The 26,408-nt window shown below is 36.3% G+C and overlaps 2 protein-coding genes across 8 annotated transcripts in view; one reads left to right on the top strand and one right to left on the bottom strand.

Annotated features, from left to right (window-relative positions):
- Positions 1–3,284, top strand: part of BTG3 (BTG anti-proliferation factor 3) — a 37,943-nt gene extending 34,659 nt beyond the window's left edge. For both annotated transcript variants that reach the window (XM_025449984.3, XM_049104712.1), the window contains exon 5: positions 2,601–3,284. In XM_025449984.3, the coding sequence (XP_025305769.1) occupies positions 2,601–2,840 (240 nt within the window). In that variant the 3' untranslated portion in view covers positions 2,841–3,284. The remainder of the gene's footprint in view (positions 1–2,600) is intronic.
- CXADR (CXADR Ig-like cell adhesion molecule) overlaps positions 1–26,408 on the bottom strand; it is a 200,741-nt gene that overhangs the window by 137,954 nt on the left and 36,379 nt on the right. For 3 of the 6 annotated variants that reach the window (XM_035709398.2, XM_025449977.3, XM_049104709.1), the window contains exons 4-7: positions 25,982–26,137; positions 24,418–24,540; positions 23,541–23,679; positions 18,324–22,480 (exon numbers count right to left, since the gene is read on the bottom strand). In XM_035709398.2, the coding sequence (XP_035565291.1) occupies positions 22,216–22,480; positions 23,541–23,679; positions 24,418–24,540; positions 25,982–26,137 (683 nt within the window). In that variant the 3' untranslated portion in view covers positions 18,324–22,215. Of the gene's footprint in view, positions 1–3,485; positions 3,811–18,323; positions 22,481–23,540; positions 23,680–24,417; positions 24,541–25,981; positions 26,138–26,408 lie in introns of those variants that run through there. The other 3 variants (XM_035709397.2, XM_049104710.1, XR_007407635.1) reach the window with 2 other exon arrangements.

The following is a 26,408-nucleotide window of genomic DNA, read 5'->3' as shown; positions in this document are numbered from 1 at the left end:
CATAAATAAATAAAAATTAAAAAAAAAAAAATTAATTTGAGATGGGTCTTAGACCTGAACATAAAAGCTAACTCTGACACTTTCGGAAGAAAGTATTCAGAGATATCTTTATTATTTGGGATAAGCAAAGATTTCTTTCAGGGTATACAAAAAACAAAAGAAAAGAACTTGTTAAATTTGACTTCATCAAAATTAAAAATCTTTGCTCATCAAAACATACCATTAAGAAAATGAATGGGCAAAGCATAGACTGGAACAAAATATTCTCAATACATACATCAAAGGACTTGGTTTCCAGAATATACTTTATAAATCATTCCTATAAATCAGTAATAAAAGACAAACAACCCAATTAAAAATGGGAAGATGTGATTAAACACCGTGCAAAAGAAGTTCTATAAATGTCCAGTAAACACACATAAAAAGGTGCTTAACCTTATTTGTCATCTGGGAAATGCAAATTAAAACCACAGTGAAACACAATTTCTTCCAGAATGGCTAAAATTAAAGTCTGACTGCTGGCAAGGATGTGAAGTAGCTAGATTCATAAACTGTTGGTGGGAGTGTGAAATGGCACAACCGCTTTGGAAAACTATTGGCGCTTACTAAATATGCATCTACCCTATTACCCAACATTAACACTTAAGTATTTAATAAGAGAAATGAAAATATTTACAAAAACATGTGTTAGAATGTTTATAACAGCTTTTTTTCATAGTAGCAAGATGGAAAGCAACTGAAATGTCCACAAACAAGTGAATGGGAGAAAAATTGTGAGGTTTTTACACAGTAGAATAATAGTAAAATAGGAAGAACTAATAATAAATATAATCTGGAAGGACCCCAAAAACATTTGATCGAGCAAGTGAATTTTGCCATCCACCAAAGAACACATGCTAGATGATTCTATTTATATGAAGTTCACAAACAGGGAAAACTCAAGTCTGATGATAAAAATCAGAACAGTGGTTGCTTATGGGGGTGAGGATTAACTGGAAAGGATAATGTAAGCTCCAGAATTTTGTCTTTTCTGACAGTTTTTTTTATCTGAACCCCTAAAGTGGGGCTTGAACTCACAACTTTGAGATGAGTCACATACTCTTCTCCCTGAGCCAGCCAGGCACCCTTTTCTCTCTTGACAGTTTTTTTTTTTTTAAAGATTTATTTATTTTATTTATTTATGATAGACATAGAGAGAGAGAGAGGCAGAGACACAGGAGGAGGGAGAAGCAGGCTCCATGCTGGGAGCCCGATGCGGGACTCGATCCCGGGACTCCAGGATCGCGCCCTGGGCCAGAGGCAGGCGCTAAACCGCTGAGCCACCCAGGGATCCCCCATCTCTTGACAGTTTTAAAACATTTTCAGCACCTCAGTATAAAAAGAAATGAAAACATTTCATTTTGCTGTTTGTAATATGAGTCAATTATTAGTTGGAACTCTAAATTCTTCCTTATTTCAGCATTATTTTATTTTTATTTTTTTATTTTTTTTATTTTTTTAGCATTATTTTATATAATTAGGAATTAACATACTAAGGTTATTCGTTGAAGCATTGTTTTATTTTGTGCATTGTTTGTAATAGTAAAACACTGAAAACAGCCTAATGTTCCATCAATAGGACACTGATGTGTGGCATAGTCATTGCATTACACCTAGCTGTCAGATAATGAAAAAGGAATTTAGGTATGATACGAGTATCTCTGGGATGTGTTTATCAAGTGCAAAAAGTAGTGAAGAAAATTGTATGTGCATGTTTTTCAAAATGTATGTACAGATGTACACCCAAGTATATGCATGAAAATTTAAGGGTATACACCAAAAAAATTAGTGTCAGTTGCCTCTGAGAGGGCAACTGAGTAGCTGTCAATCAGATACAGGGATTTTACATTCATTGTGTATGCTTTTATATATACTGTTTGTATTTTTTAGGCTATGAATGCAATTTTATAGAGAATATAAATTTTAAAATACTTATATTAAAAATTGAAGATTAGAAATGAGAGAATTCAGAAACTCACAGTCACAAGGTACAGCATTCTGAGCAGGGGGCTCCAAAACTGCTGATGACTTTGAGTTGTTTTGTGAATTTGATGTCCCATTTGACTTTGGGATAATCTAGTACTGTTGTTCGGAAACAAGACTGGCTGCATTAGAATCACATACATTGTAGTCAGAATACCTGACCTCTGTTTTTACATTTTTGTTATTGGTCAGGGCTAGGATATGAATATTTTGTGTTTTAAAAGCTTTCTAGGTGACTCCTTAATAACCATCCAGCTGTGGAAACCACTGGTCTAAAACATGGTGTGTCCTTTCACGCTTCCATTCATTTCTGTTTTAATCTTTTCTTAGAATGCTGTTTTGAGTTCATTCATTCTTTCAATTTCATTCAGTCATTTTCATTCAGAAAATAAATCAGTCACCTATTATATATGAAGTTTTTAACATATTTATATCTGACCATAGGATGTCACTTAGACCTCTTAAGAGTATGGGTGAGTGATTTGGTTCGTCTTTAAAGAGTAACCTGTACTTCTGCATTGTTTTTACATAATGTGACTAATTTTTCCTTTGAATTTACTGTTTTCTCTTTCATGCAGATTTCAGAATTAATATTCCCGCCTCTTCCAATGTGGCACCCTTTGCCCAGAAAAAAGCCAGGAATGTACCGAGGGAATGGTCATCAGAATCACTACCCTCCTCCTATTCCATTTGGTTATCCAAATCAGGGAAGAAAGAATAAACCATATCGCCCAATTCCAGTAACATGGGTACCTCCTCCTGGAATGCATTGTGACCGGAATCACTGGATTAATCCTCACATGTTAGCACCTCACTAGCTGCTTTTGATTCTGTTGGTGTCAGTGTTGAGAGAAGGTAGACCAAGCCTGACCACATTAAAAGTTAAAAGTTCATACTCATACTAGTAAAGTTAGATGGGCCAAACCATCAACTTATTTTTATAGAAAAGTTATTGATAATAATCTTTCTTAAAAAATATATATGCACTTTAGATATATTGATATAGTTTGAGAAACTTTATTAAAGTTAGTCAAGTGCCTGAGTTTTTAATATTGGACTTGAGTATTTATATATTGTGCATCAACTCTGTTGGATACGAGAACACTGTAGCAGCAGACGATCTGTTCTAGCACCTTTGAGCATTTACTTTATGGAGAGTATGTAAGTTATTTATACACAAGGAAATCTATTTTATGTCATTGTTTAGAAAAATTGCGTGAAATCATGTAGTTGCAAATAAAAAGTAGTTTGAGGCATGACAATGTGTGCTTCTTTTCTGTGCATAAAAGGAGAAATAGCAAACGGGATATTTCAGTTTAATGTGCTTAAATATTTAGCAAAGAATAAAAAATGTAAGAATTTAATTTTTTCTTTTAAAAAATCAACTTTTTATTAACCGTAACTTTCCCCAAGGCAACCATAAGAAAATGCATATAAAAAGTCCACAATTTAAAAAAAAAAAAAAAAAGTCCACAATTTATTAGTATGAATTGAAAATATAAATATAATAAAACATTTTTTCAGCCATCAAAGTTGCTATAGGTAGGATTTCCCTAACCAAAGATTTAGTCTGTATTAATTTTGATATGACATCTGACTTAAATGCCTGGTGCCACTTTATAAAGCAGAAATGTTCTTAATCTCTGATCCTTGTGCTTTTTTTCAACACATGAAAGTCTTTAACAGATGTCTGAAATAAAGCCAAATAGTACGGTACTTTTCAGATTCTTCAGTAGTCCTTCATATTTATACCACCGTAACGTCATCTGTCTTGTAAGCGTACTTGAACTACAAAAAAGAGAGAGAGAAGAATTTGGATTTTTTTCCCCCAAAATTAAATTTTTTAGATACTTTTTCCTATTTTGCACCATCTTTAAATTTCTAGTCATAAATTATTTGACTTATCAGAAAAATCACAGCTTCCTAATAAATGATTAGAAGCCCTTGGCTACTCCAAATAATTCCTGTAGTCATTTTTTATGATAGGTTCTATTTAAGTATAGAGTACCAGAGAAGTGCACAAATTCTAAGGATACGTATAGCCCAAAGGTTTGAAGTATGTGGAATTTAAATTCTGCAACCTCAACATGAAATTTGTTTTTAAATTTTAGAGACTCTTCTAGTTTTAATATTATCTTGGGTAAACTATATATCTTTTAATATATTTCTAAACCATGATAATCTTTTTTCCCTGAAATATATAATGAATACCTACTCAAACCTGAGCAGATTTTTCTTAGGGTAACCAACATCACAGGATGATAAGCTTTATTTAAATTTAAAATGTTTTTTAACTGTTAGGCTTCCCTTATGGGTCCTAGAGAGTTCTGTGTGATAATGGCAGATTGCAGTTGTAAAGGTAGCAGGTTACAAGTATTTTTATCATGGAGTTAACAGATAGCTTTTCTTTTCGTTTGCTTGTGTTATAAGCTTATTGGGAAAATTAGAAGCATAGGAGTTAACAGCTTTTCTTTTAGTTTGCTTGTAGTTACAAGCTTATTGGGAAAATTAGAAGCATAATAGTCATACTGTCAAGAAGGGAATTATTTTTAGCACACATCTAGTAACTAGATTTTTCTTTCCACATTAGATTACTATAAAACCTAAATCTCTTCATTAGTGCTGACAGCTAAATGGCTGAGTGCCTTGTGAAAAAGGCTAATTTTGCATTAGACCTATTACCTCTAGAAGATTTTGCCCTTCGATTGGCTATCCAGCCTCTCAGCTTGTTAGGAAAGTTATTTAAAGCAGAAGAAGACTCAGAATAGTTTTTCCAATCCATTCCTAATGGAAAAAGCCATCTTTCAGCCGTTGGGTCTTAAATTCAGTCTCGTAAGCATGGGATAGAAGTTTGTCAAACTTTTAATGGTATTTAGGACTCTAGGAATTTTAACATCTGTAAGTGTCTCCCGTAGACAATTTAGGGCTGCTAATGAAGACTTGCTGCATGATTTCAGCTTGAAGCCTTTTCAGGCTGTTTCAAACAAGTGGCTTGTGACTGAATGATGATTATTTGTTTTAATTCTCCATCTTACATTTGTAGGCATAATGACAAGGCTCTAAATTCAGAGATTAAACTTGGACATGAGAAATTTTAAAGTTAAAAAATACAAATTCTTTTGGTAAGTTCTATTAATAGTAAAGTGCTTATTTCTGTTTTTTTTTTTAGTGTAATATTTATCTTAAAATATTTAACTTTTAAGCAAACTTATGATTTCAATTTAAGATTAATAACACATTTATGTTGACTTCTCAACTATCACTCTTAAAGTGACTTCTTTGATGATTGGAAAGAAAAACTTAAATGCTATCATATGCATTTACCTTGCCAGAGTGCCATTCTATCCATTTCATAGATAACATAAGTTTTTAAAAATTTCATATCTATTGTAACTTATTTAGTCCTCATAATCACCCCATAAGGCAGGTACCATTATTATCCCAATTTAGAAAAGGACTCTCCGAGAAGCAAAAAATGCCCAAGATAACAAAAACCTAAGAAATGAAGCCCTGACTTAAACCAACCCTGTTTTGTAAAGCCCATGGTTGATGGTACCTTGCTTGGGTCAGCTCATTACTTACAATAATACTGTGAGAAGGTTTAATATCAAGCCAATATTTGAAAATAAGTAACAAGATGCAAAGGTTAGATTAAGCAAGTAAGGATAGAAGACATTAAAATATCTGTTGATAAACAATAAAGCCTTGACAAAGTTCCTCTTTACAAAGTGTTCAGATATTTCTGAAGAGGGACTAATAACAGACTTTTTATTTGCTTGAACTATAAATCAAATTGCAATAGGAAGGGGATCCCTGGGTGGCGCAGCGGTTTGGCGCCTGCCTTTGGCCCAGGGCGCGATCCTGGAGACCCAGGATCGAATCCCACGTCGGGCTCCCGGTGCATGGAGCCTGCTTCTCCCTCTGCCTGTGTCTCTGCCTCTCTCTCTCTCTCTCTCTCTGTGACTATCATAAATAAATAAAATTTAAAAAAAAAAAAAAAAAAACAAATTGCAATAGGAAATAACAGCCCACTTGACAGGACTGAGATGACAAAGCAAACTACCAATGATAGGTCCAGGAGGAAGATCACACAGAGAATTAGTGGTATTATAAAGGCCCAAGTTCATGATAGGCTTTAACTTCTTTTAGTTACCAAATATTTGGTAATTTAACCTACTATTCAGTATTCTCATAATATTCTCTGGAGTTTTGTATTCCACTTGTGAGGCAGTGATACTGTGAGGTTTGAAGGGAAACCCAACCATATCCCTACATTACTGATGGAGCATTGGCTTATAATGGGAAGCTGTCATGCAAACACTAGTTCTAGAGAAGGCTCATGCAATTCCTGTTTAAAATGTATACACTATTCACAGAAAATATGGCCTGTCTCCCAATTTATAACATGAAGCACCTTCCATATTCCATGGCTCTTTCATGTAATTTAAAGGATAACCTAAGAAAAGAAATGGAAACCCATCTAATCCTTGTCAGAAGCAAATTTACCATTAGTACGTGTAGCAGTCCCCACTACAATTAGAGTGATTTGATGTTTATTCCTTAAAGCACATGATCAGCACAAATAAAAGTGCTAAACTTTGTCTTTATCCTCAAAAAAGGAGTAACTTGCTATAGAAATGACTCCTATAAATTACATAATGGGAGCCTTGCTCAAATTTCATAAGTCTTGAAAATACCAAGTATTATAATGTAGACATCATAACGAGGCTTTAAAATGTCACCATTTTTGAAGGGCAGTTAAAAATGTAAATGTGCCTATCTTTTGACCAAGAAACTACTTCTAGGAATCTGTGTTGAAAAATACTCAAAGGGACCATTATATATATAAAAGTGTTTATTGCAAAATTGTGAGTGGCAAAAACAACAAAAATCTAAGTAGCCAACAAGTAAACAGTTAAGTAAAATCTGAACATATACTCAAGAAAATACCGTGGAAAATACCACGTAGTGACAAAAAAAAAAAAAAATGTGATCACAGGGAATAAAATGTTGCAAATTGGGGAAATACTGCAAGTGGGAGATGAAAAATATTATTTCTATGATGGTGCCAAAAACTGTCTGGAAAAATAAATACCACATTAACAGTAGCTAGTGTTCTCAGAGGCAGGGGAAGGGGCCAGATACAAAGAACTTTATTTTTCTAGATGGTACATTTCAGTCTCTAGATTTTTATACTGAGCATTATTACGTTGTAACTAGAGATGCAGAAAGACGACATTTTTTATGATAACCAAATTGCATGTATATCTCATGGGCAGCGTGTTAAACTTCTGAATTAAAGGATTGCAATGTGGTTAAAATTTTTGATCAAACTATATCTACAGGGAAAAATTTCAAAATAATGCTTGTAATAATAGAGTGGTAATATATGCTTTTCCTCCACTGTTCCCAGTTATTCGTAAATAATATTAATTTCATAAGAAAAACTTAAAATAGTGCTTTATAAGAGAGAACCCCTATTATTAAGAGTACTAAATACCTGGAAATAAACTGTAACAACAGAAATGAGTGAGTCAAATGGAGAAAAAATTATAAGAATTTACAAAAAACTGACTAGAAGAATATGCTAGATTTCTAAATTGACTCAACATTATGGAAACCTCACTTTTCAAGTTAATATGTAAAGTCAATATAAGTCATAATTAAAAGTCTGATAAAATTGTAATGGAACATGAAACCCTGATTTTAAGTTTACATGGAAAAATAATTCTCAAAAGTAACCAGCAATTTTTTTTTTTTTTTTAAAGAATAATGGACAGGGAGTATTCTTCCCTTTACATGATTTGTCAGTATATACTCAAAAGTATAACATAGGAATGAACAATGAAACAGGATTACAAGTGCACAACCAGAAACAAAAGTTTAATGTAGAGTGAATGTGACTTTTCAAATTGAAAATAATTCACTAATAAAAAATTAATAGTGAACTGTTTGGCTATGTATTTTTACATTTTTTAAAAAAATTTTTAAATAATCTCTATACTCATCATGAGGCTTGAACTTATGACCCAGGATCAAGAGTCCCATGCTCCTCTGACTAAGCCAGGGAGGCTCCCCTATATGCATTGTTTTTAAAGTTAAATTCCTACCCTACAGTATAAAAATACATCCCAGGTAGATTAAAGATAAAATGTTAATTATGAAACTAAAAATTCTGACAAAATATGAAGGGAGGTATTTAGTAACTTTAGCTTAGGAAACTCTTCCCAATTTTAACAGGAAGGTTGGTGGTTTGGAATTAAAAGTAAACTGCCTATCAAAAGACATCATAAAGTTAAAAGAAAATCTCCACACCATGTTTAAAAGAAAAGGAATTACTATTCTGAGAATATGAAAAGGTTCTACGAATAATTATTTAGCAGAACTAAATAAATATAAAATATAAATAGATGCAAATGGCTAAAAACAGAGGATGTGCTAATGGCACACTAATGACCAGGGAAATATAAGTTGAAGCCATGAAATACCATTTTTGACCTCACAAATTGACCAACATGGGAAAGATTGTGGTTTGCATTCTTTGTGGAAGAGAATTTGATACTGTCAGTGTTTTTTACCATATAATTCTCTTACCTGGTAATTCAAATTCTGTACACCTAGAAGATAACCTATGGAAATACTTTTGCAAATACATAAAAATGTAAAATTGATGCAGCATCATTTGCCATAAATAAAAGATTATAAATTAATTCAAACTTTGTAAAAGCATGAGAATTTGTATCTACTCATGTGGGAAGATGTTCACCATACTGTGTGATAGGTACTACCAGTAAGTCCCTTCCATTCTCAGATAAACCCGTGTATATTAAAAAACAAAACAAAATAAAAAAAACCCGTGTATATTTTACTATTCTCATCTTCTACAAGTACATATGCAAGTAGGTTGCCCCAGGTGACCTAAATTATCAGGGCTTCAAAGCCTGGAAGTATAACTCCGGGACACATGATGATACATAGACTAAACTGTAAAGAGTATTATGTGAGCATTTTATCATTTAGAAAGCAATAGAATAAATAATTTTCTTGGTGTAGACTGATTTGAATGAAAAGGAATCAACTACCTTATTAAAATTTTGGCCACAAGGGGGCATCAGATATTCTTTTTCCCCACTTAGAAGTGGAAGGCTGTTATTTGTAGTTAATCCATGAAAACTGGCTACAGTTTTGTTTTTTAGCTTTTTTAAGCAAGTAAACACAATCTACATGTAGAATTGTCATTGGGAATGGGGAATTCTAACTATGCCATACTCATTTACACATTTCTTTATTAGAATTATTTTTCAGTTAACAAGTAATACTCCTTCAGGGAAAAAAAAAAAAACCTAGAAGCACAGAGAAAGATCATTAATCACTCAAATAATCACTCCAGCAGATATAACCACTGTTATTTTAGTAGATGGGGGTGTTTAAAAGAGCTTTTACTTTATATATGCCTATCCTGTTGTATTATGAAATATATTCATTTTATGGTCACAATTTGAAAATGTTTAACATTTTGTTATGTCATTGACTTTTTTTTCTAAAACATGATTTTTAGTAGTTTCCTCTATTCATATGTATGTGACTTAACCAATCTTTATCATTAGATATTAAGCTACAGGGCAGCCCAGGTACCTCAGTGGTTTAGCACCACCTTCAGTCCAGGGCGTGATCTTGGAGATCTGAGATCGAATCCCACATGGGGCTCCCTGCATGGAGCCTGCTTCTCCCACTGCCTGTGTCTCTGCCTCTCTCTCTGTGTCTCTCATGAATAAATAAAATCTAAAAAAAAAAAAGATATTAAACTATGGATCTCTTTTGGAATTGTCTTCAGTCATATATCTAAATATACCACCTTTGTTGGAGTGGAGTTAGGTGTAGGGGAGTACTTTCAAGTTTAGAAACAAATGGACAAGTGGAAGGGTGTCTTGCTGGCTCAGTCAGTGGATCATGTGACTCTTGATCTTCAGGGTGGTGAGTTCAAGCTCCACCTTGGGCCTAGAGCTTAATTTAGGAGGGGAAAAAAAGGACAAGTTGATCATGTACCAGAACTGCCAACTTTTTGAATTCATATAGGAAATGTATAGATGGTAATTTTTTGAGTTAATAATAAGCCACGGTGATTGACAGTTTCACTAAATTCAATAGAAAAAAAAAAGTTTTTGCATCTTATAAATCATCCATCAAACACTTCCTCTAAAGAAGTGAAATAGGGGCACCTGGGTGGCTGAGTCAGTTAAGCGTCTGCCTTCGGCTTGGGTCATGATCTCAGGGTCCTGGGATAGAGCCCTGCTAAGCAGGAAGCCTGCTTCTCCCTTTGCCTCTGCCCCTCCCCCCAATTGTGCTCTCTCTCAAATAAATAACATCTTAAATTTTGCAGTAAAATTCACTGATTAACAGTGAAAGTATTTAAATTTTTTGAAATTTGTCTAAAATGACTGGAACATCAAAAATGTAAAATTCCATTTTGTCATCTAAGTGAAATCTATTTCATGTTTTCCAGTGAAAAGACCACACAGACTATATTTAAAATCTGATATTGTTAGCTAGTAAGATCCTTTGGTAACTAATTTTGAAGCTACCATGTGATGCTTGATACTATGAAATCTGGGAGAGAATACACAAGAAGTTAAAATACGGGATCTGACAGGGATTTGGCATGCGGGTTTACAGCAAAATCCCTCTTCCCTGACACAACTAGGAGGGCCAATCAAAAGTTTTAAGTGGAAAACCATTAAAAATGTATCCCTTATATATTTTAAAATACACTTTCAGTCACTAAATTTAATGTAGTTATTTTTTATAGAATATTGCACCCTGTTGCAGAGTGCCTGGGTAGCTCAGTCGCTTAAGACTCTGCCTTCAGTTCAGCCATGATCCTGGAGCCCTGGGATCAGCAGGGCACTCTGCCCTGCAGGGAGCCTGCTTCTCCCTCTCCCTCTGCTCCCTCCCTGGACCCCTGCTCAGGCTCTAAGACTCAAATAAATACTATCTTTAGAAAAAAAAATGGGTCTATTGCTAGTTTTTTCTTTTTCCCATAACCTACATACATAATATACCAACCCTAATTTAAAGTCTAGTTTCTTTGCAGCCGAATGAAAACAACATATTTTGAAGCTATGTGCCAGCAGAATCATTTCCTTGGATACATTGTTGTCACCACATCTAGTACAGCTGATACGTAGAATTTACTTAAATTATGTAATCAGCATGTAACAAGCATAAGCGGGCTTGGTACCAAACAACGGGGACTCTAGTCATAACCCCCGGCGGGAGCATCATTTCATCTGGGAGAAGAGTGCAGCTGTCAGTGCTCAGTGTGCCCTGGGCACCGGTGACTGCTTAGGAAGGGACAGAAAGCCGTGGTTAGGCCACGGGCGAGTCTGCTCTTTCCCACTGGCCTTCGGCCTGGTTGGTGTTGCTGGGAGCAGTGAGAGATGAGAGAGCCACACGCTCTAACTTCCCTTTCTGTGGCTCTCAGGGGGCCCAGACTGCCAAGAACTGGAGGTTCTTAGAAAAATACTAGACCAGGAGTTAGAGGAGACCTGGATTTTGTTCCTAACAATATGGCCTGGGGGGATTGAAACTTTCTGAATCTTGAATTTTTTCATAAAATGATACTTAACTAGATACTGTAGCCTATGGATATCTTGGTTGTTTTTACAAAACTTAAACTGCCATGTCAATTTTCTTAACTAAATCACAAGTCTTTGCCCATATTGCAGAAAGTTCCAATCAAACCTACATAAACATGGCATAATAGCCCGGTTGGCTACCGTACTGTGTAACCTTTACCCTGCCCTGGGGCCTAGCACACAATCGTTCAGCGGGCAGAGCAGATTATATTCCATGTGATTATTTAATTTTACTTTGTGCTCTGTTGTGTCTGAATACCTAAGAGACCCCCTCCTTGTTAGCAGATCAAAAGACTAGGGGAGGCTGAATGTCAGAGGACTGTGATTTGCCAGCAGGTTGCAAATCAGTCAGTCATTGATTTCTTCTTTATCACACTCTGAATTGCAAGGTTGGGGACACCTGAATGGCCCAGTCGGTTAAGGGACCCACTCTTGACTCCAGCTCAGGTCATGATCTCAGGGTTGTGAGACTGAGCCCCGCATCTGGCTTCCCGCTCCCCTCTACCCCCCTCATGCCTGCTCTAAAATGAATAAATGTCTTTAAAAAAAATCGCAAGGTCATTCATTCTACTGTTCCCTAGAAATGTTCTCACTGTTGACAGTTTTGGGACTACGTGAGAGGGAAATTGCCCTACTTAACAACATTAAAAGAGCACAGCGCCAGTAGCCAACGTTCAACTTGGAACACTGTGTGACAGCTGACCTAATACGTGGCCTAGACAACTCTTCTTTCCAAGTGCAAGATAACTCTTTTTTTTTCATTAGTGTAGTTTGTGCTGATTCCGTGAAACTGCTGAGCCAAAACACCAGTAACTTGAAGAAACCACACATAAATTGAGGAAAAAAACACTGTGATGGGGTATGACTGGCAATGACTTGATGTGAACCCAGCTAGAGCTGCTGCAATTACCATCATCAATAGAGATGACTGCGTTGATCATTTGGATGTGAATATGTTTGATCATTAGGATATGAAGACGGTCCACCTTTGAAAGTTGTCACATCTGCTTAAGGAAAGGAGGCAAGTGTTGAAAGACAGGTGACCCTCAGCTTCCCCTGAGGGTACAATTTCAAGAAGGGAGAGTCGGGTTGAACCAGGAAGATGGGGGCAGCCCCGGTGGCGCAGCGGTTTGGCGCCTCCTGCAGCCTGGGGTGTGATCCTGGAGACCCTGGATCCAGTCCCACATCGGGCTCCCTGCATGGAGCCTGCTTCTCCCTCTGCCTGTGTCTCTGCCTTTCTCTCTCTCTCTCTGAGTAAATAAATAAATCTTTAAAAAAACAAAAAAACAACAAAAAATAAAACAGGAAGATGGTTTAGGAAGGGTTAGGATTCCATGATCAGAAAAGGTTAAGACCATAAACATTGAAAGAGTAACCCAGGGCAGCCCCGGTGGCTCGGCGGTTTAGCGCCGCCTTCAGCCGGGGGCCTGATCCTGGAGACCCAGGATCGAGTCTCACATCGGGCTCCCTGCATGGAGCCTCCTTGTCCCTCTGCCAGTGTCTCTGCCTCTCTCTCTCTCTGTGTTTGTGTCTGTCATGAATTAAAAAAAAAAAAAAAAAAGTAACCTGGCCAAAATATAAAAAAAAAAATTTTAAGTTCATTTCATATCACTATAAAAAAAATTGAAAGTTCATTTCATGTCACAAAGGGCTAATTAATATTTAAAAGCTCCTTCAAATTAGAAAAATGGTAATACAAAGAAAAATGAGTAAAGCATATGAACACAGTTCTCAAAAGTCCAAAGGGGTTTTAAACACAGGAAAAGATAGTGAAGTAAATAGACAGAAATAGAATTTTAAACCATGAGATAATTTTCTTCTCAGAAATCAGGAAAGATCAAAAAGTTGGAAAGAATATAGGTGAGGGGCAGCCCGGGTGGCTCAGCAGTTTAGTGCCACCTTCGGCCCAGGGCCTGATCCTGGAGACCCAGGATTGAGTCCCACGTCAGGCTCCCTGCATGGAGCCTGCTTCTCCCTCTGCCTGTGTCTCTGCCTCTCTGTGTGTCTCTATGAATAAATAAATTAAAAAAAAAAAAAAAGAATATAGGTGAGAATTTGGGGGAAGATAAACAACCTCATCCATTGCAAGCATAAGCTGCTGTAACAAAAAGGTATTTTAATAATAGCTCTCAGAATATTCTTTACTCAGCACCCCCTCTTTTAGACATTTACCTTAAAGATATAGTCATATATGTGCAAAATCATGTAGATACACATATACTGCTTGTAATTTTACTCATTATATCTAAAGGATGGTATCAATTTAAATGGTCCTCAATTGGAGACTGGTTAAGTTACAGTGTATCACAATGATGCAACACATGGTTTTGAAGACAAAGGTTTTAGGTAGGTAGATACCTAAAAGGTGAGATAGAATAATCTGAGAGGATTTGTTAAATTAAAAATTTTGTATAAGACTTTATTCAAAAAACAAAACAGGTATATGCAAGTGTAAGCATAGAATGTCATAGTGGAAGACCAGTTGTGAAAGTCTAACATCAGGCTAGACTTTGAACTTTTAAGTTAGAGGTTGTCCAGGAAAGCTTTTGAGCAAGAGAGTGAGCCTAAGTGCTTTAAGAAAATTAACCTAGAAGTGAAGAATTTTAATCAACTCTTGTCTAGATCATAGGGGATTGTAGAGCAACAATCTACAATCTATTTGCTTCCACAACCAGATGGATTTTTTTTTTTTTTTACAGTCATGTAAACTCTTCATGTCTTCCTGAAGTTAAAAACCATTTTCCCAGAAAAATAGTTTCATCCTGTCAGGAAGATTCATAAGAAAAGACAAATCCATAACCATGTCACCAACTACTTTTTCACTTGACAGATAGATGGTTAACTCCACACTTGAAATAAAGATAAGTACACTCCTGGGGGAGGTGATGGGGGAGATGGACAACCATTAAGTAACTCTGTTAGCATTATTTAGGTGCTATTTTTTTAAAGATTTTATTTATTTATTCATGAGACACACAGAGAGAGGCAGAGATATAGGCAGAGGGAGAAGTAGGTTCCCTGTGGGGAGCCTGATGCAGGACTCAATCCCAGGACCCCAGGATCATGGCCTGAGCCAAAGGCAGATGCTCAACCACTGAGTCACCCACGTGCCCCTCGGTGCTGCTATTTTTATTATACCACTAAAAATTAAGCAAAGAAACTGAGCATGTGTTCCACGTCAACTCTGACGATTAGTCCAATCATCAATGCTGATGTGGTTTGAACTGTGTGCCCCCAAAACTAGGTTACAGTCCTAATCCCCACTACCTCAGAATGAATTTGGAAATAGATCTTTGTAGTTACAGTTGGTTTAAATCAGGTCATCAGGGTGGGCCCTAATCCAGTATAACCGGTGTCCTTATAAAAAAGCAAAGTTAGGACACAAACACCCATGGAGGAAAGGGGATTTAAGAGACACAGAGAAGACAGCATCTACAAACCAACAAGAAAGGCGGGGGCAGATCCTCCCCTGACAGCAACGTGAAGCGGCCAATGTCGCCAACACTTAGATCTCAGACATCTAACCTCCAGGACATAAGACAATAAATTTAAGCCACTCAGTTTGTGGCCCTTGTTATGGCAGCCCTAGCACACTAATCCGGTGATACAGAGAAATTAATTATGAATGACTAGTCATTTCAGAAAACTATTTTAAGAAAGTTGAAAACAACTGGTTTTTTGGAAATTAAAATCTTCTAAAAATGGTATTTTAGTCATCTATGTACATCTCCATAAATCCTGATACCAAGAAATATTAGCATACCACAAGTAGGCAATGATACTTAAGCATGTAAGTTTTTTGGCCTCGCTAAAGGAGTACTCAAACACTTCTAGAAGTTTGTGAAGCCTGAGAAAAAAATATAGCACCGTTAATGACTTAGCATGGAAACCAGTCACCTGCAAAGGGATTCCTGAGCAATTCCGAAGTTCCCGTGGGTAATTATGAAAACAACCCAGGAGAGAAAATGGTCCTTAACTTCACTCCAGACTACTCTGAATCTCTCAGGACGGGGTTACAAACTTACGTCTAAAATGCTTCTCTAGGTTTTTAAAGTAATTAGGTTTGTTCTTGTGTTTGCTCCTATTCAATCAAGTCACTCCATTCTGTGTTGGGGCAAGTTAACTTTAAAAAAAAAAGATTTCTTAGAGTGAGAGCGAGCGGGAAGGGCAGAGCGATGACGAACCTGCAGCAGAGCACAGCCCTGCGCACAGCCTGCCGCGGGGCTCAATCCCACAGCTGCGGGATGGGGACCGGAGCCCAACAAAACCAAGCGTCGGAGGCTTAAACGAACGAGCCGCCCAGGCGCCCCTGTGCAAGTTAACTTTTTAAGCCACGTGCACTTTCCTCTCTCCACACATACTCACTCACTCTTCTTCTCTGGACACTGTCTTATTGGAAGAGACCAGGGCAGCTGTCTTGGAGAACATATGACACACTTGCCTCAAGTGCTCAGTTTTCTGTCTAAAAATTCACTCAGCATTTACAGAGCAATATGCAAGTCAGAGTTTGGCACTGAGGATAAGGGGAGTAAATCCACTTCAAATCCACTCTCTTGCAAAAGGGCATATTAAGCAAGTTAAACAATTGGGATGCCAAGGATTTTGTGCCCTAAAAAACCTCTACCGGCAACGTTGAGGGCCCAGATGCACCGCTGATTTGTGAGGGGCAGGGATGCAAGTCAGGAAAAATGACTCAACTAACACCTGCAGGGCAGGTAAGCAAGGCGGGGCTGTTCTCGGGCTGAAGACCCTGCATATTCACAAAGGTATGAAACCGGGGCCCCTTTGCTACTGAGCTTGGTTAGTGCACAAAGGTGCACCTGGAGATGCAGAAACCAAGCACAGAGACATGGACTGGATCTTGAAAGATCTTTTTATATCCAGTTAAGATGTTCTCATTTTTAATATGATCAGATTTACATCTGAAGATAATCAATCCACCATGACTTAGTGGATGGATGAGGCAACAAGCACTCAGCAAAGACAGTCAAGATCACGAGGCTTTCTAGTACTTTGGTGGGGTCTGGCATTGGTTTTTACCTCTCATTTCCTGCATCTTCTCCCACCTTTCTCATGCTCCATTAGAGTTAGAATTTTCAGGGATGCCTGGGTGGCTCAGCAGTTGAGCACCTGCCTTTGGCTCAGGGTATGATCCCGGGTCTAGGTTTGAGTTCCACATCAGGCTCCTTGAGGGGGGGAGCCTGCTTCTCCTCCTGCCTATGTCTCTGCCCACCCCCCATTTTCTCATGAATAAATAAATAAAATCTTAAATTTTTTTTCACAGCTCAGTAGTGAAAAAAGCAGCAAACTGATCAAGGACTTTATTCTGAAATTTACTTCTTGGTTCTTCATTAACTCTAGAAACTTTTTTTCCCTGCAGTTATACCTCAGGGCAATAGTTTTTTTCTATAAATAGTTATCAAACTTAGGAAAATCATTTAAGTAACATCACATTTGATTTAAATTTCAAAATTACCAGCAAGAAAAACAGAGCTGAGTTCCTAGGACTGGTTTTATGATATTTTCACTGCTGCCTTTATTACATTTAGAAATTACATTTGATTATGCCTTAGGCTTAAAACTAGACCACTTTAAAAACAAATTACTTCATATTCAGTTTTATCTCAATTTCATCAGTTTTGACATCTGGTACTTAATTAACCAGAAATATGGTCTGGCCTTTAGAGCTACAAGATTAAAATATGGTCTAAATTAAAGGCATTAAATTATGCTCAATAGTTTCATCAGCATCTTTATTGTAATCTTGATTCTTTGTAAATCTGTGTATCACTATCGGCATCCCAGCATCCCAGGGCAAATGCACAGAATTTTCATTATGATATTAATTCTCTCTTTAGACCATCCAACCTTCCCCATGATTTACGTATTTCTAAACCACATTTTAAACACCAGGACACTGAAGCTAAGTAAAGCAGAAATTTAGACACGTCTGACTACAGGGCCTATTCTCTTCTTTTAATCTGAGAGTAGAAAATTTCACATTAGTATAGACCAGTGGTTCTCAACTGGAGCAATTTTACCCTCCACCCCTATGGACATTTGGCAGTACGTGCAGACATTTTTTGATTGTGGCATCTTGGGGAGGCAGAAAGAATGCTACTGGCATCTAGTGGGTGGAGGGTCAGGGATGCTGCTCAACATGCTACAATGCACAAGGACAGTCCCTTACAACAAAGGATTATCCAGCCCAGATGCTAAAAGTGCTAAGACTAAAAAACCCTATTGTAACAAAATATTCCTTAAAATGTCTTCTTACAAAAGTATTGCTACCTCATTGTTTTCTTTTCTGAAATCATTGCTCAAAACAGCTTCAAACCATAACTAGATGTTTATGTATTTCATGCTACTCTGAGTACTCACATTTGAGTTTATGCTATGAATTGAGAAAGGATCACAGAAACTCTGTGGAGGCTTCGATCCCAAATATTATAGTATGTTATCTGGTGTCATATAAATGCAAAGGAGTGAGGAAAGAGAAGTATGTCTGACATGTTTTCACTGATGTGTGACAGTTTCATCTTCTGTTTAACAAAGGATGCAAGGAGGAGAGGAAAAAAAGGAAACCCTGAAGAATAGCATATTGAAGTTTTATAAAGTAGACATTTTTCAAAAGGCACAATGAAGCCACACAATGAGGCAGGAAACTGCTTTCTCAATTTTATTTCAAAAGTACACAAGGTCACAAAACTAGAGCAAGTTTTTTTTTTTTTTTTTAAACAAATTCTGTTCTTACAAATTTCAAAATCTGCATCATTGGATACGTAAGCCAGAAACTTTAAATACAAAATCATTTTTTAAACTGACACTTGTCAATTCTCTACTTGCATATGGGAAGTGTCAAAATATTTTTTTCTCAGCAGTACAAGTGTTTTTATCATAAAAGTTCACAGTTAGGAAAGAGAATAGTGAATAAATTGTGGTTCTCTTAACTCTCGTGTCATTAAATTAGCAAAAAACACAGAGTTCTTCCTTAATTAGAGCTTTCAGTGTTCACAACCAAAGCCAAATCCAACTGATATTCACCACACTTTTAAAATTACAAAATAGGGTATTTTTAAAACTTGATTTTAAATAACAGTAAGAGACTGAAGAAATTATTTGCTGGTGTTACCATCTAGAAGATAAACAGAACCACAATTCACAAGTTTATTATTTTTCCCTGCTCCTGTTACACTGTAGAATTTGTGCTCAGTCATGGACCTTTTTTAGTGTCAAAATAGGCAAACAAGTAAAGACTCCAACTGCAGAATGTGTTGCCTCTATTGCAAGACTATCTAAAGGCATTTGAAATATTAAAACTTGCCCAGAACATTTATACTACCAAACACAAGAATATTATTATAAAGATATATGTACATATATGTCACAAGCCACTAAAAAGTTAAAATTGTGCCAACATTTTCTATAAACTACTCCTTATGTGACACATCAAAGCATTAACCACATAAAATAGGTTTGTTTTTTCTGTTCACACTGGAATAAGGCATCTGACAGCCCTAAACACTGTGGAGATGAAGACAGTAGGGAAAAAAACCTTAAACATTCATATAACTTTAAATTTACATGCCGCACACACACAAAAAGACAGAATAGTTATTTTAAGAAGCCGTACATTACAGAATTTGATATCCAACTTCATGCAATGAGTTCTTTCTATATTTAATCAAAATGTTTACTTGCCCCTTCATTTGCTCCAAATTTCCAGAACTCAATCTTAAAAACTACCATTTTAACAAAATCAGATATTTTTTTATATCCATAATCTAATTATATTTCTTCAATTAACTCCTCCCAAGACACACTCAGGCTGTGTTTCCACTGTTAACTCCACAGCAGATAGCCCAAATTCAAAGAAAGTTATATGCCTGAACAGATAAGAAATTTTGGGGGTTCTCAAAGAGGGAATTATTGTAAGAATGCCAATAAGAAAAAGAACACCAGTAGACTACATATTTTAAGCAGAGGACTCATACTCTACAGTATCATTTTTCTTTTCAGATGATCCTGTGTACCTAAAAAGATAGTGGTGTCAAGTAGAATCACACGGATTCTCTTCAAAGATGCAGTGCCATTCTGGAGCGACAGGGTTTGGCTTTCTAATGGTAATGCTTAAATAACCAGTTTGGGTGGAATCGCTTGATGATTACTAACAGTTATTCTAGGACAAATATTTCTAGTTCAACTGAATTATCACAGAGAATTATTTGGGAAATTATCAGTACCTGACTAATCTGACTTTTGGACCAACTGAAATTTACAATGAGAACTGTTGGAGAGGTTAAATCTAAAACTGAATTCTGTCCTCAAAACTTAATCTCACCCAGCAGGTCTTCTCAGGTCATTCAACTGATGTTTTACGAGCTCTGTTCTCAGGTTGTAAACAGTATGGACCTGAAAGTGCTTCTGGGAGAGTCTGATTACTTGTAGCCAAATCCTTCACAAGAGTCTTATGTGTCCACCTTTTATAGTAGTTCCTACTTAAAGTGACAGCATAATCTTCACAAAAACTGGGGACAGGAACGACCAAATGTTTTTATTATTCAACTTGGTGATCTGTTATTTATTCTTATACTATCTTGTAAATTTTATCGTATAAAACAGGCCAAACTTCTGGCATTCAAAAATAGCTACTGTTATAAAATCATAAACACAATCAAAGAGTGCTGGGGATGTTGAAATTTTAAAATCTTTATGAATAATACCATCAGTTAAGTTGCATCCAAAAAGAATAGGGAACAGGAGGCAAGATTCAAAGTATGGAAAGAGAAAGGTGTCACAGTGATGTGTTTTTAGGAACAGTACCTTCACCTCTAAGCACCTTTCAGGTGATAGCTAGCTCATAGGCACCAGAAATTCATAATAAAAATTAAATTACCCAAAGGCACAGATGAAAATGTTAACACAAGTATAAAAGCAATATTACGTAAGGTTAAAAACCTACTAAAAAATGCTTCCAAATATATAAAACTATACACTAATCCATTACACAGATATTCAGCTTAAGTTCAGCATGAAAAAGCATACACAATCCTCTGCCTAATCTCAAATTCAGATCAACATTGATTTATAATGTAGCATTTACCACCACAGCACCCAAAGAGATTGAAAGAAACCAACTCCCTACCAAAATCTAGGGAAAAGGTTTTAGAGCTAGTGAAATAATTTATTGCAAACTGTATTTACTATAAAGAAGCTGTTGGCTCATTTTACTATATCCACACTCCCTCACAATCTTAAGGGAAATACAATAAACTCACTTTCTTCTACTACAACAGTATTTAACACATTTGGCAGTTAGGAGTATACTTTTACTCCTTTTTTTTTTTTTTTTAAAGAATAAATCACTTTCACAAAACTAAGATTTGCTCTTCTCAAAGCTCATCTTGATTTTCTGCAACTATACAAAGACATGTTGGCCACAGAATAGCAGCTGTACATCCTCCCAAGTCTGAAATGCAGAACTGATGGAGAACACCCACCAGCTTCAAATGATTTCATCATTCTGAGTCTATGAAGAAACTATCCTCTAGAACTGCATTCAAGTGGGTAAATTTAGGATTACGTGTTTCTAGAACATATAATATATAATACCAACACAACCCCCACCCCTCCTCAAAACACTGAACCAATCAGGAAAAAAATGTTTTAAAATATCACCTCCAAGGCTAGTATTTAGTTAAGAGCTGCAAAGTATTCTATCCTTGTTCTGACTGGTCATTGTTCTGAAAACTGCCATAAAACCTCAAGGCATCAGATCACTCATCAACCAAACCCATACTCACTATTGCACCACTAACTAGTGTCATTGCTGTATGTAGCTGACAGCAAATTTTCTAAGTGAATCAGAGAAATGCTCCTTTATTTTTGCATATAAAAGAGTTTACTACGTCCCTGTTTCCTATAGCAGTCTGTCAATTAAATAGTTAGAAATCATTTCATAGACAAGGTTTATGAATGATTCAGAAGTAAAACCAGTAACTTCTAGTTTGCCATAGTGTTTTCTAGGTTACTAAAGATATTTCAAACTCATATTTAAATGATCTTTCAAAGAAGCTATAAAAAAGAGCAACAAACATAAATGTGTCATGAGTATTTCTTCCATGAATGCTTCTTAATCGGTTTGGAAAGGACACCAGGTCATAAACTGAGAAAGGCAACTTAAAAACAATGGTAGAAAATAGTGAGTACCACTTTCACATGATTCAAGTATCAACTTATGAGTGCATGTAAGTTCACCGATTTCTTCACCTATGATTTCACATTCAAAGTGCTCTATCTTCAATATTGATTGATACTTAGAAATCTTTTGAATCAATATCTTAAAGGAAATCTTTTTTAAAATGGTGAACCTGTCTTTTGTAACTTCAATGCCTTTACTATTTCAACAACCAAACAAAACTTTTTAAAATATAATTTTCAGTTTCTGGATAGCTTCTTGATACTTTTTGAGGCTGGTAGCAGAATTTAAAACGGAATGGTCTTCCTATTTGAAGAGGAGAAAAGAAACATGGAAAGCACAGATGAAAGGATGGAGGCTCTATACTATAGACCCGTCCTTGCTCTGTGCTGGAATCATCACAGGCACCGCTCCCATCCTACTTAGATTAGGGGCAGCTACCTTAGCCGGTGGGAGAGTCGGACTCTGAGGAGTACGTTCAAAGTCTTCACTTGGTACTTGGTTATACTGAGTCTTGGAATATCCTTCCATGTTGGAAGGAGACATGGATCCCAGGGATGAATGATTGCTGCCGATGTAGCTTCTAGCAGTGGATGTACGGCTCTTAGGAGGCGGCACATCTTCCCTAGAAAGCAATGATCCCATACAAGTTCAAAAAACAAGTTTCTAAGAACCTACAATTATGTAAGCTACGAAAAATGGATATGAGTGAGGAAGGATCCTCCAAGTATATAAAAGTGTGCGTGACACACAAAAAGCAATCACAGTGAGGTACAATATCACAGACGGGGTATTTGTCTCAAATCTATCATTTACAGAGCATAATAAGATGCAATTTTTACAAAAATGTATGATTCTACAATGTTGTCTTATAAGAAACAAACTTCAATTCTCTTCATACTCTACTATCACTGATCAAGATAATCTAATTATAATCAAGCAACACATAATTGATAAGGCACTAACACTTAGAGTAATATATCCACACAAAAAAAGAAAACCTTTGTTATGAAAATTACTTCTCTAAGACCTTAGCTGAAAACTTAGCAGACTGAAATTTGCAAAAGCTAAGAATTTAGGCCTAAGAATTTTTAAACCGAGCACTGACAAAAATATATATATCTGGGTTCCCTCTGATGCAGTTTAGAAAGACAAGTGCCCAGATCCCAAGCTAGACCTACCAAATGTCAATTTATTTCCTGGATGTTATTTAAGTCATATGTTATTATTTTTTTAAAGTTCTATAATGCAATGCACACTTCTAGTTAAGATTTACTGGTTCAGGATATTAAAAAATAAAATCACATTACCAACAGTTCTATAAACTACCTATATCAATTGATACTATCAGGTCTTTCTTTTTAAACCCCAACACCTGCTCCTTTTTTGAAAACTTCATGCCTGCGCACTTTATTGGGAAAAGACAGACAGTCTTGAGGTAAGCATTTTGCAGTGGCTCTTAAAATAGGATTTAAAATTAGGGCGGGAGGGAGGGCACAATGGAGGTTGGTTGATTCTGCACACTTGAAATTGCAAATAAAAGCTTTCAAATGTATTGAAGGGAAGAACTACAGCTTTTATCCAGTTCTTATGGGGTAAATGCTTTAGATGGTTAAGAGAACTAATGCTCTAGAGATATAATAAAATTTGGTTTATAGCAGCCAACTCTTGTGTCACTTTATTACCTGATATCATGATGAACTTCCTTTTCATATTTTTCTTCTCTGCGCTTTTTACGACAGCAAAAGACGATAAACCCAATGAGCACTAGAGCAAGCAAAATTCCTACAACAGCTCCTGCGATTGTTCCAGCTCTATTTGAAGCTAGAATAAGATGTTAACAAGAAAATAATTAAGAATAAAAAAAAAATTCTGTATCTAGTCATATTGAAGGTAAGGATACCCACTGATGAAGTGATTTCATTGCATATATTAACTTTAAGAGACAAATTAATGAGTTTTTGGACCAGTGGGAAAATTCACTGAAAGAATTTTCTTCTGAACTGTGTATATAATCTATTTCAAGCATAAAAATCATGCAACCAGACTAAAAGATTTTAATATTCACAGCTATCTTGGTTGGCATGTAAGAATGTTCTTTTTTTCTTTTTTAAGATTTATTTACTCATGAGAGATACAGAGAGAGAGGCAGAGGGAGCTGGAACAGGCTTCCTGCTGGGAACCCGATATGGGACTCTATTGCAGGACTCCAGGATCATGCCCTGAGCTAAAAGGCAGATGCTCAACCACTGAGCCACCCAGGCATCCTGGCATATAAGAATGTTCTAAATAGCTCATACTTATAATGGCTAAATATGGTACAGGAGTCAATTTGATAACTCTTACCTTCGTAATGTCATTACATAATGGAGGCTTTATGAATATAGTGTTTTTTTCCCCTTTCCATGACTTAGAATAGCTAATAACCAAGCCACAGAATGCTTTGCTCAAAGTTAGCATCCCCTTGCCCTCTAAAAACACACTTGCTGACTGAACCAAAGGAAGCTGCATAAAGACAAAAGAAACAAACTTTGTCACAATAGACAGAAAGAAGGTACTTACGTGGAACAACATTCAGGCGTAGCTGGCACTGATCAGAGCCTACTCGGTTTGTTACTGTACAACTGTATGTCCCAGAGTACTCAGTAGAGGCATTTTTTATAGATATAACAGGTGAAGTCATATCTACAGAAAAAAAAAGAGGGAGAGTGTGTGGTAAAACCCATCTTTACAATATTGTATTGCTAAGTTTTTAGTAAAGGCAAACCCTACTGAAGCTTGACAATCCAGGTAAAAGTGAGGCAAATTGAAGCAAGGTACCGAACAAGTTCCCAAGGAGATGTGCAGGTCTCCAGAATGCAAACACGGTCTACTCCTGAACAATGGCAGGGGGGATGGGACGGTGGGGGATGAGCAAGCATATAAGGATTCTGATGCCTTGAACAGTTAAAAGATCAGGGTATAACTTTTTATTCCCCCGAAATGTAATTAAAGATTTTATTTATTATTTGAGAGAGTGTGTGTGCATGCCTGAGGGGGGAAGGGACAGAAAGAATCTTGAGCAGAGTCTGTGCTGAGCCTGGAGTCCAAGTGGGACTCCATCTCATGACCCTGAGAACACCACCTGAGCCGAAATCAAGAGTCCAACGATCAACTACCTGGGCTACCCAAGTGCCCCTAAAATGAAACCATAATTAGCCTACTCTTGACTGAAAACTTCACAATAACTTAAACAGTCGATTAAAACGTTTTATATTATGTATTCTATACTGTATTCTTAAAATAATTAAGCTAGAAAGAAAATGTTACTAAGAACATCATAAGGAAAATACATTTATAGGACCCTCTGTAAAAAAATTCATGTATAAATGGACCCACATAGTTCAAGCCTGTGTTGTTCAAGGACCAACTCTAATTGTCCACCAGTTCATTTGTATCACAACCCAGAGTTAACCATGACTGCATTAGCCAGGGAAAGGGTTGGCTGAAGCAGAGCCACATTAATTATAAAAAATATTGGGGCACCTGGCTGACTCAATTGGTAGAGCATGCAACTCTTGATCTCAGGGTGGTGAGGAGTGTGAGAACCACAGTGGGCAAAGAGATTTAAAAAAACAAAAACAAAAAATTCCAACACACAAAGGCTCTTTGAAGCAGCGAGAAGATTTCAAAACCTATTTTATCCCCACAGATGGAAGAAATATACAAAACAAAGTCAGTCATATAGTTTGGTCTCTTAGTTTGAGAAAAAGAAAAAGGTGGGGAGAAATCCTACTTCAACATGAATCTAGGCAAAACATTCAAAATCTTACTTATTATAACCAAGCCATTATCTATATTATGATCATTATTTTCCACCAGTATTACTATCAACTAGAAAACATATAAGAAACTAACTATAATATCCTAAGCAGTAAAATTATAAAAATATTTTCATTAATTCTATATGACACTAAGTTGTCATTGTAAAACACTGAATTATTCTCATGGAATCTTGACTGCTCTGTACATTAATGGGAAAGTATCTGGGAATTTAAAAATATGCATACATGTACACACATACCCCTACTACTATATCTAAGTCCAAATCAACAGCATATAGTACAAATCTTAATATCACTGGTACCTGTTGACCACGAGGGGGGCGTTTTCTGTGAATTGGACAATTTTTGCCATTCATATTGTAATGGAAGTGAACCTTCTTTTGGTTCACATTTTAGTTTAAAGTCATTTCCAATTTCTTCTGATCCATCAACGTAACATCTTATACCTGAAGGCTTAACTGAGAAAAGAATAAATTGTAACTTTATACAAGAGAACAGAATTTATGTTTGCAAGGATTGAACATACAATATTTTGCATAACCACTGACTCGTTATCATTTGGTCCTGAGTTGAGCTGACAAGACTGAAAGACTATAATAGGTTGTCAACATCAGTTTACTCAGCTTTTTTAAAAAAATATTTATTCATGAGTGACACAGAGAGAGAGGCAGAGAGAGACACAGGCTCCTTGTAGGGAGCCCGATGTGGGACTCAATCCCCAGACCTGGG

This window comes from Canis lupus, chromosome 31 (genome assembly GCF_003254725.2).
Source record: "Canis lupus dingo isolate Sandy chromosome 31, ASM325472v2, whole genome shotgun sequence".
Taxonomy (NCBI): Eukaryota; Metazoa; Chordata; class Mammalia; order Carnivora; family Canidae; genus Canis; species Canis lupus.
The sequence above is the reverse complement of the archived record's forward strand: the minus strand, read 5'-3'. Positions and strand labels throughout refer to the sequence as shown.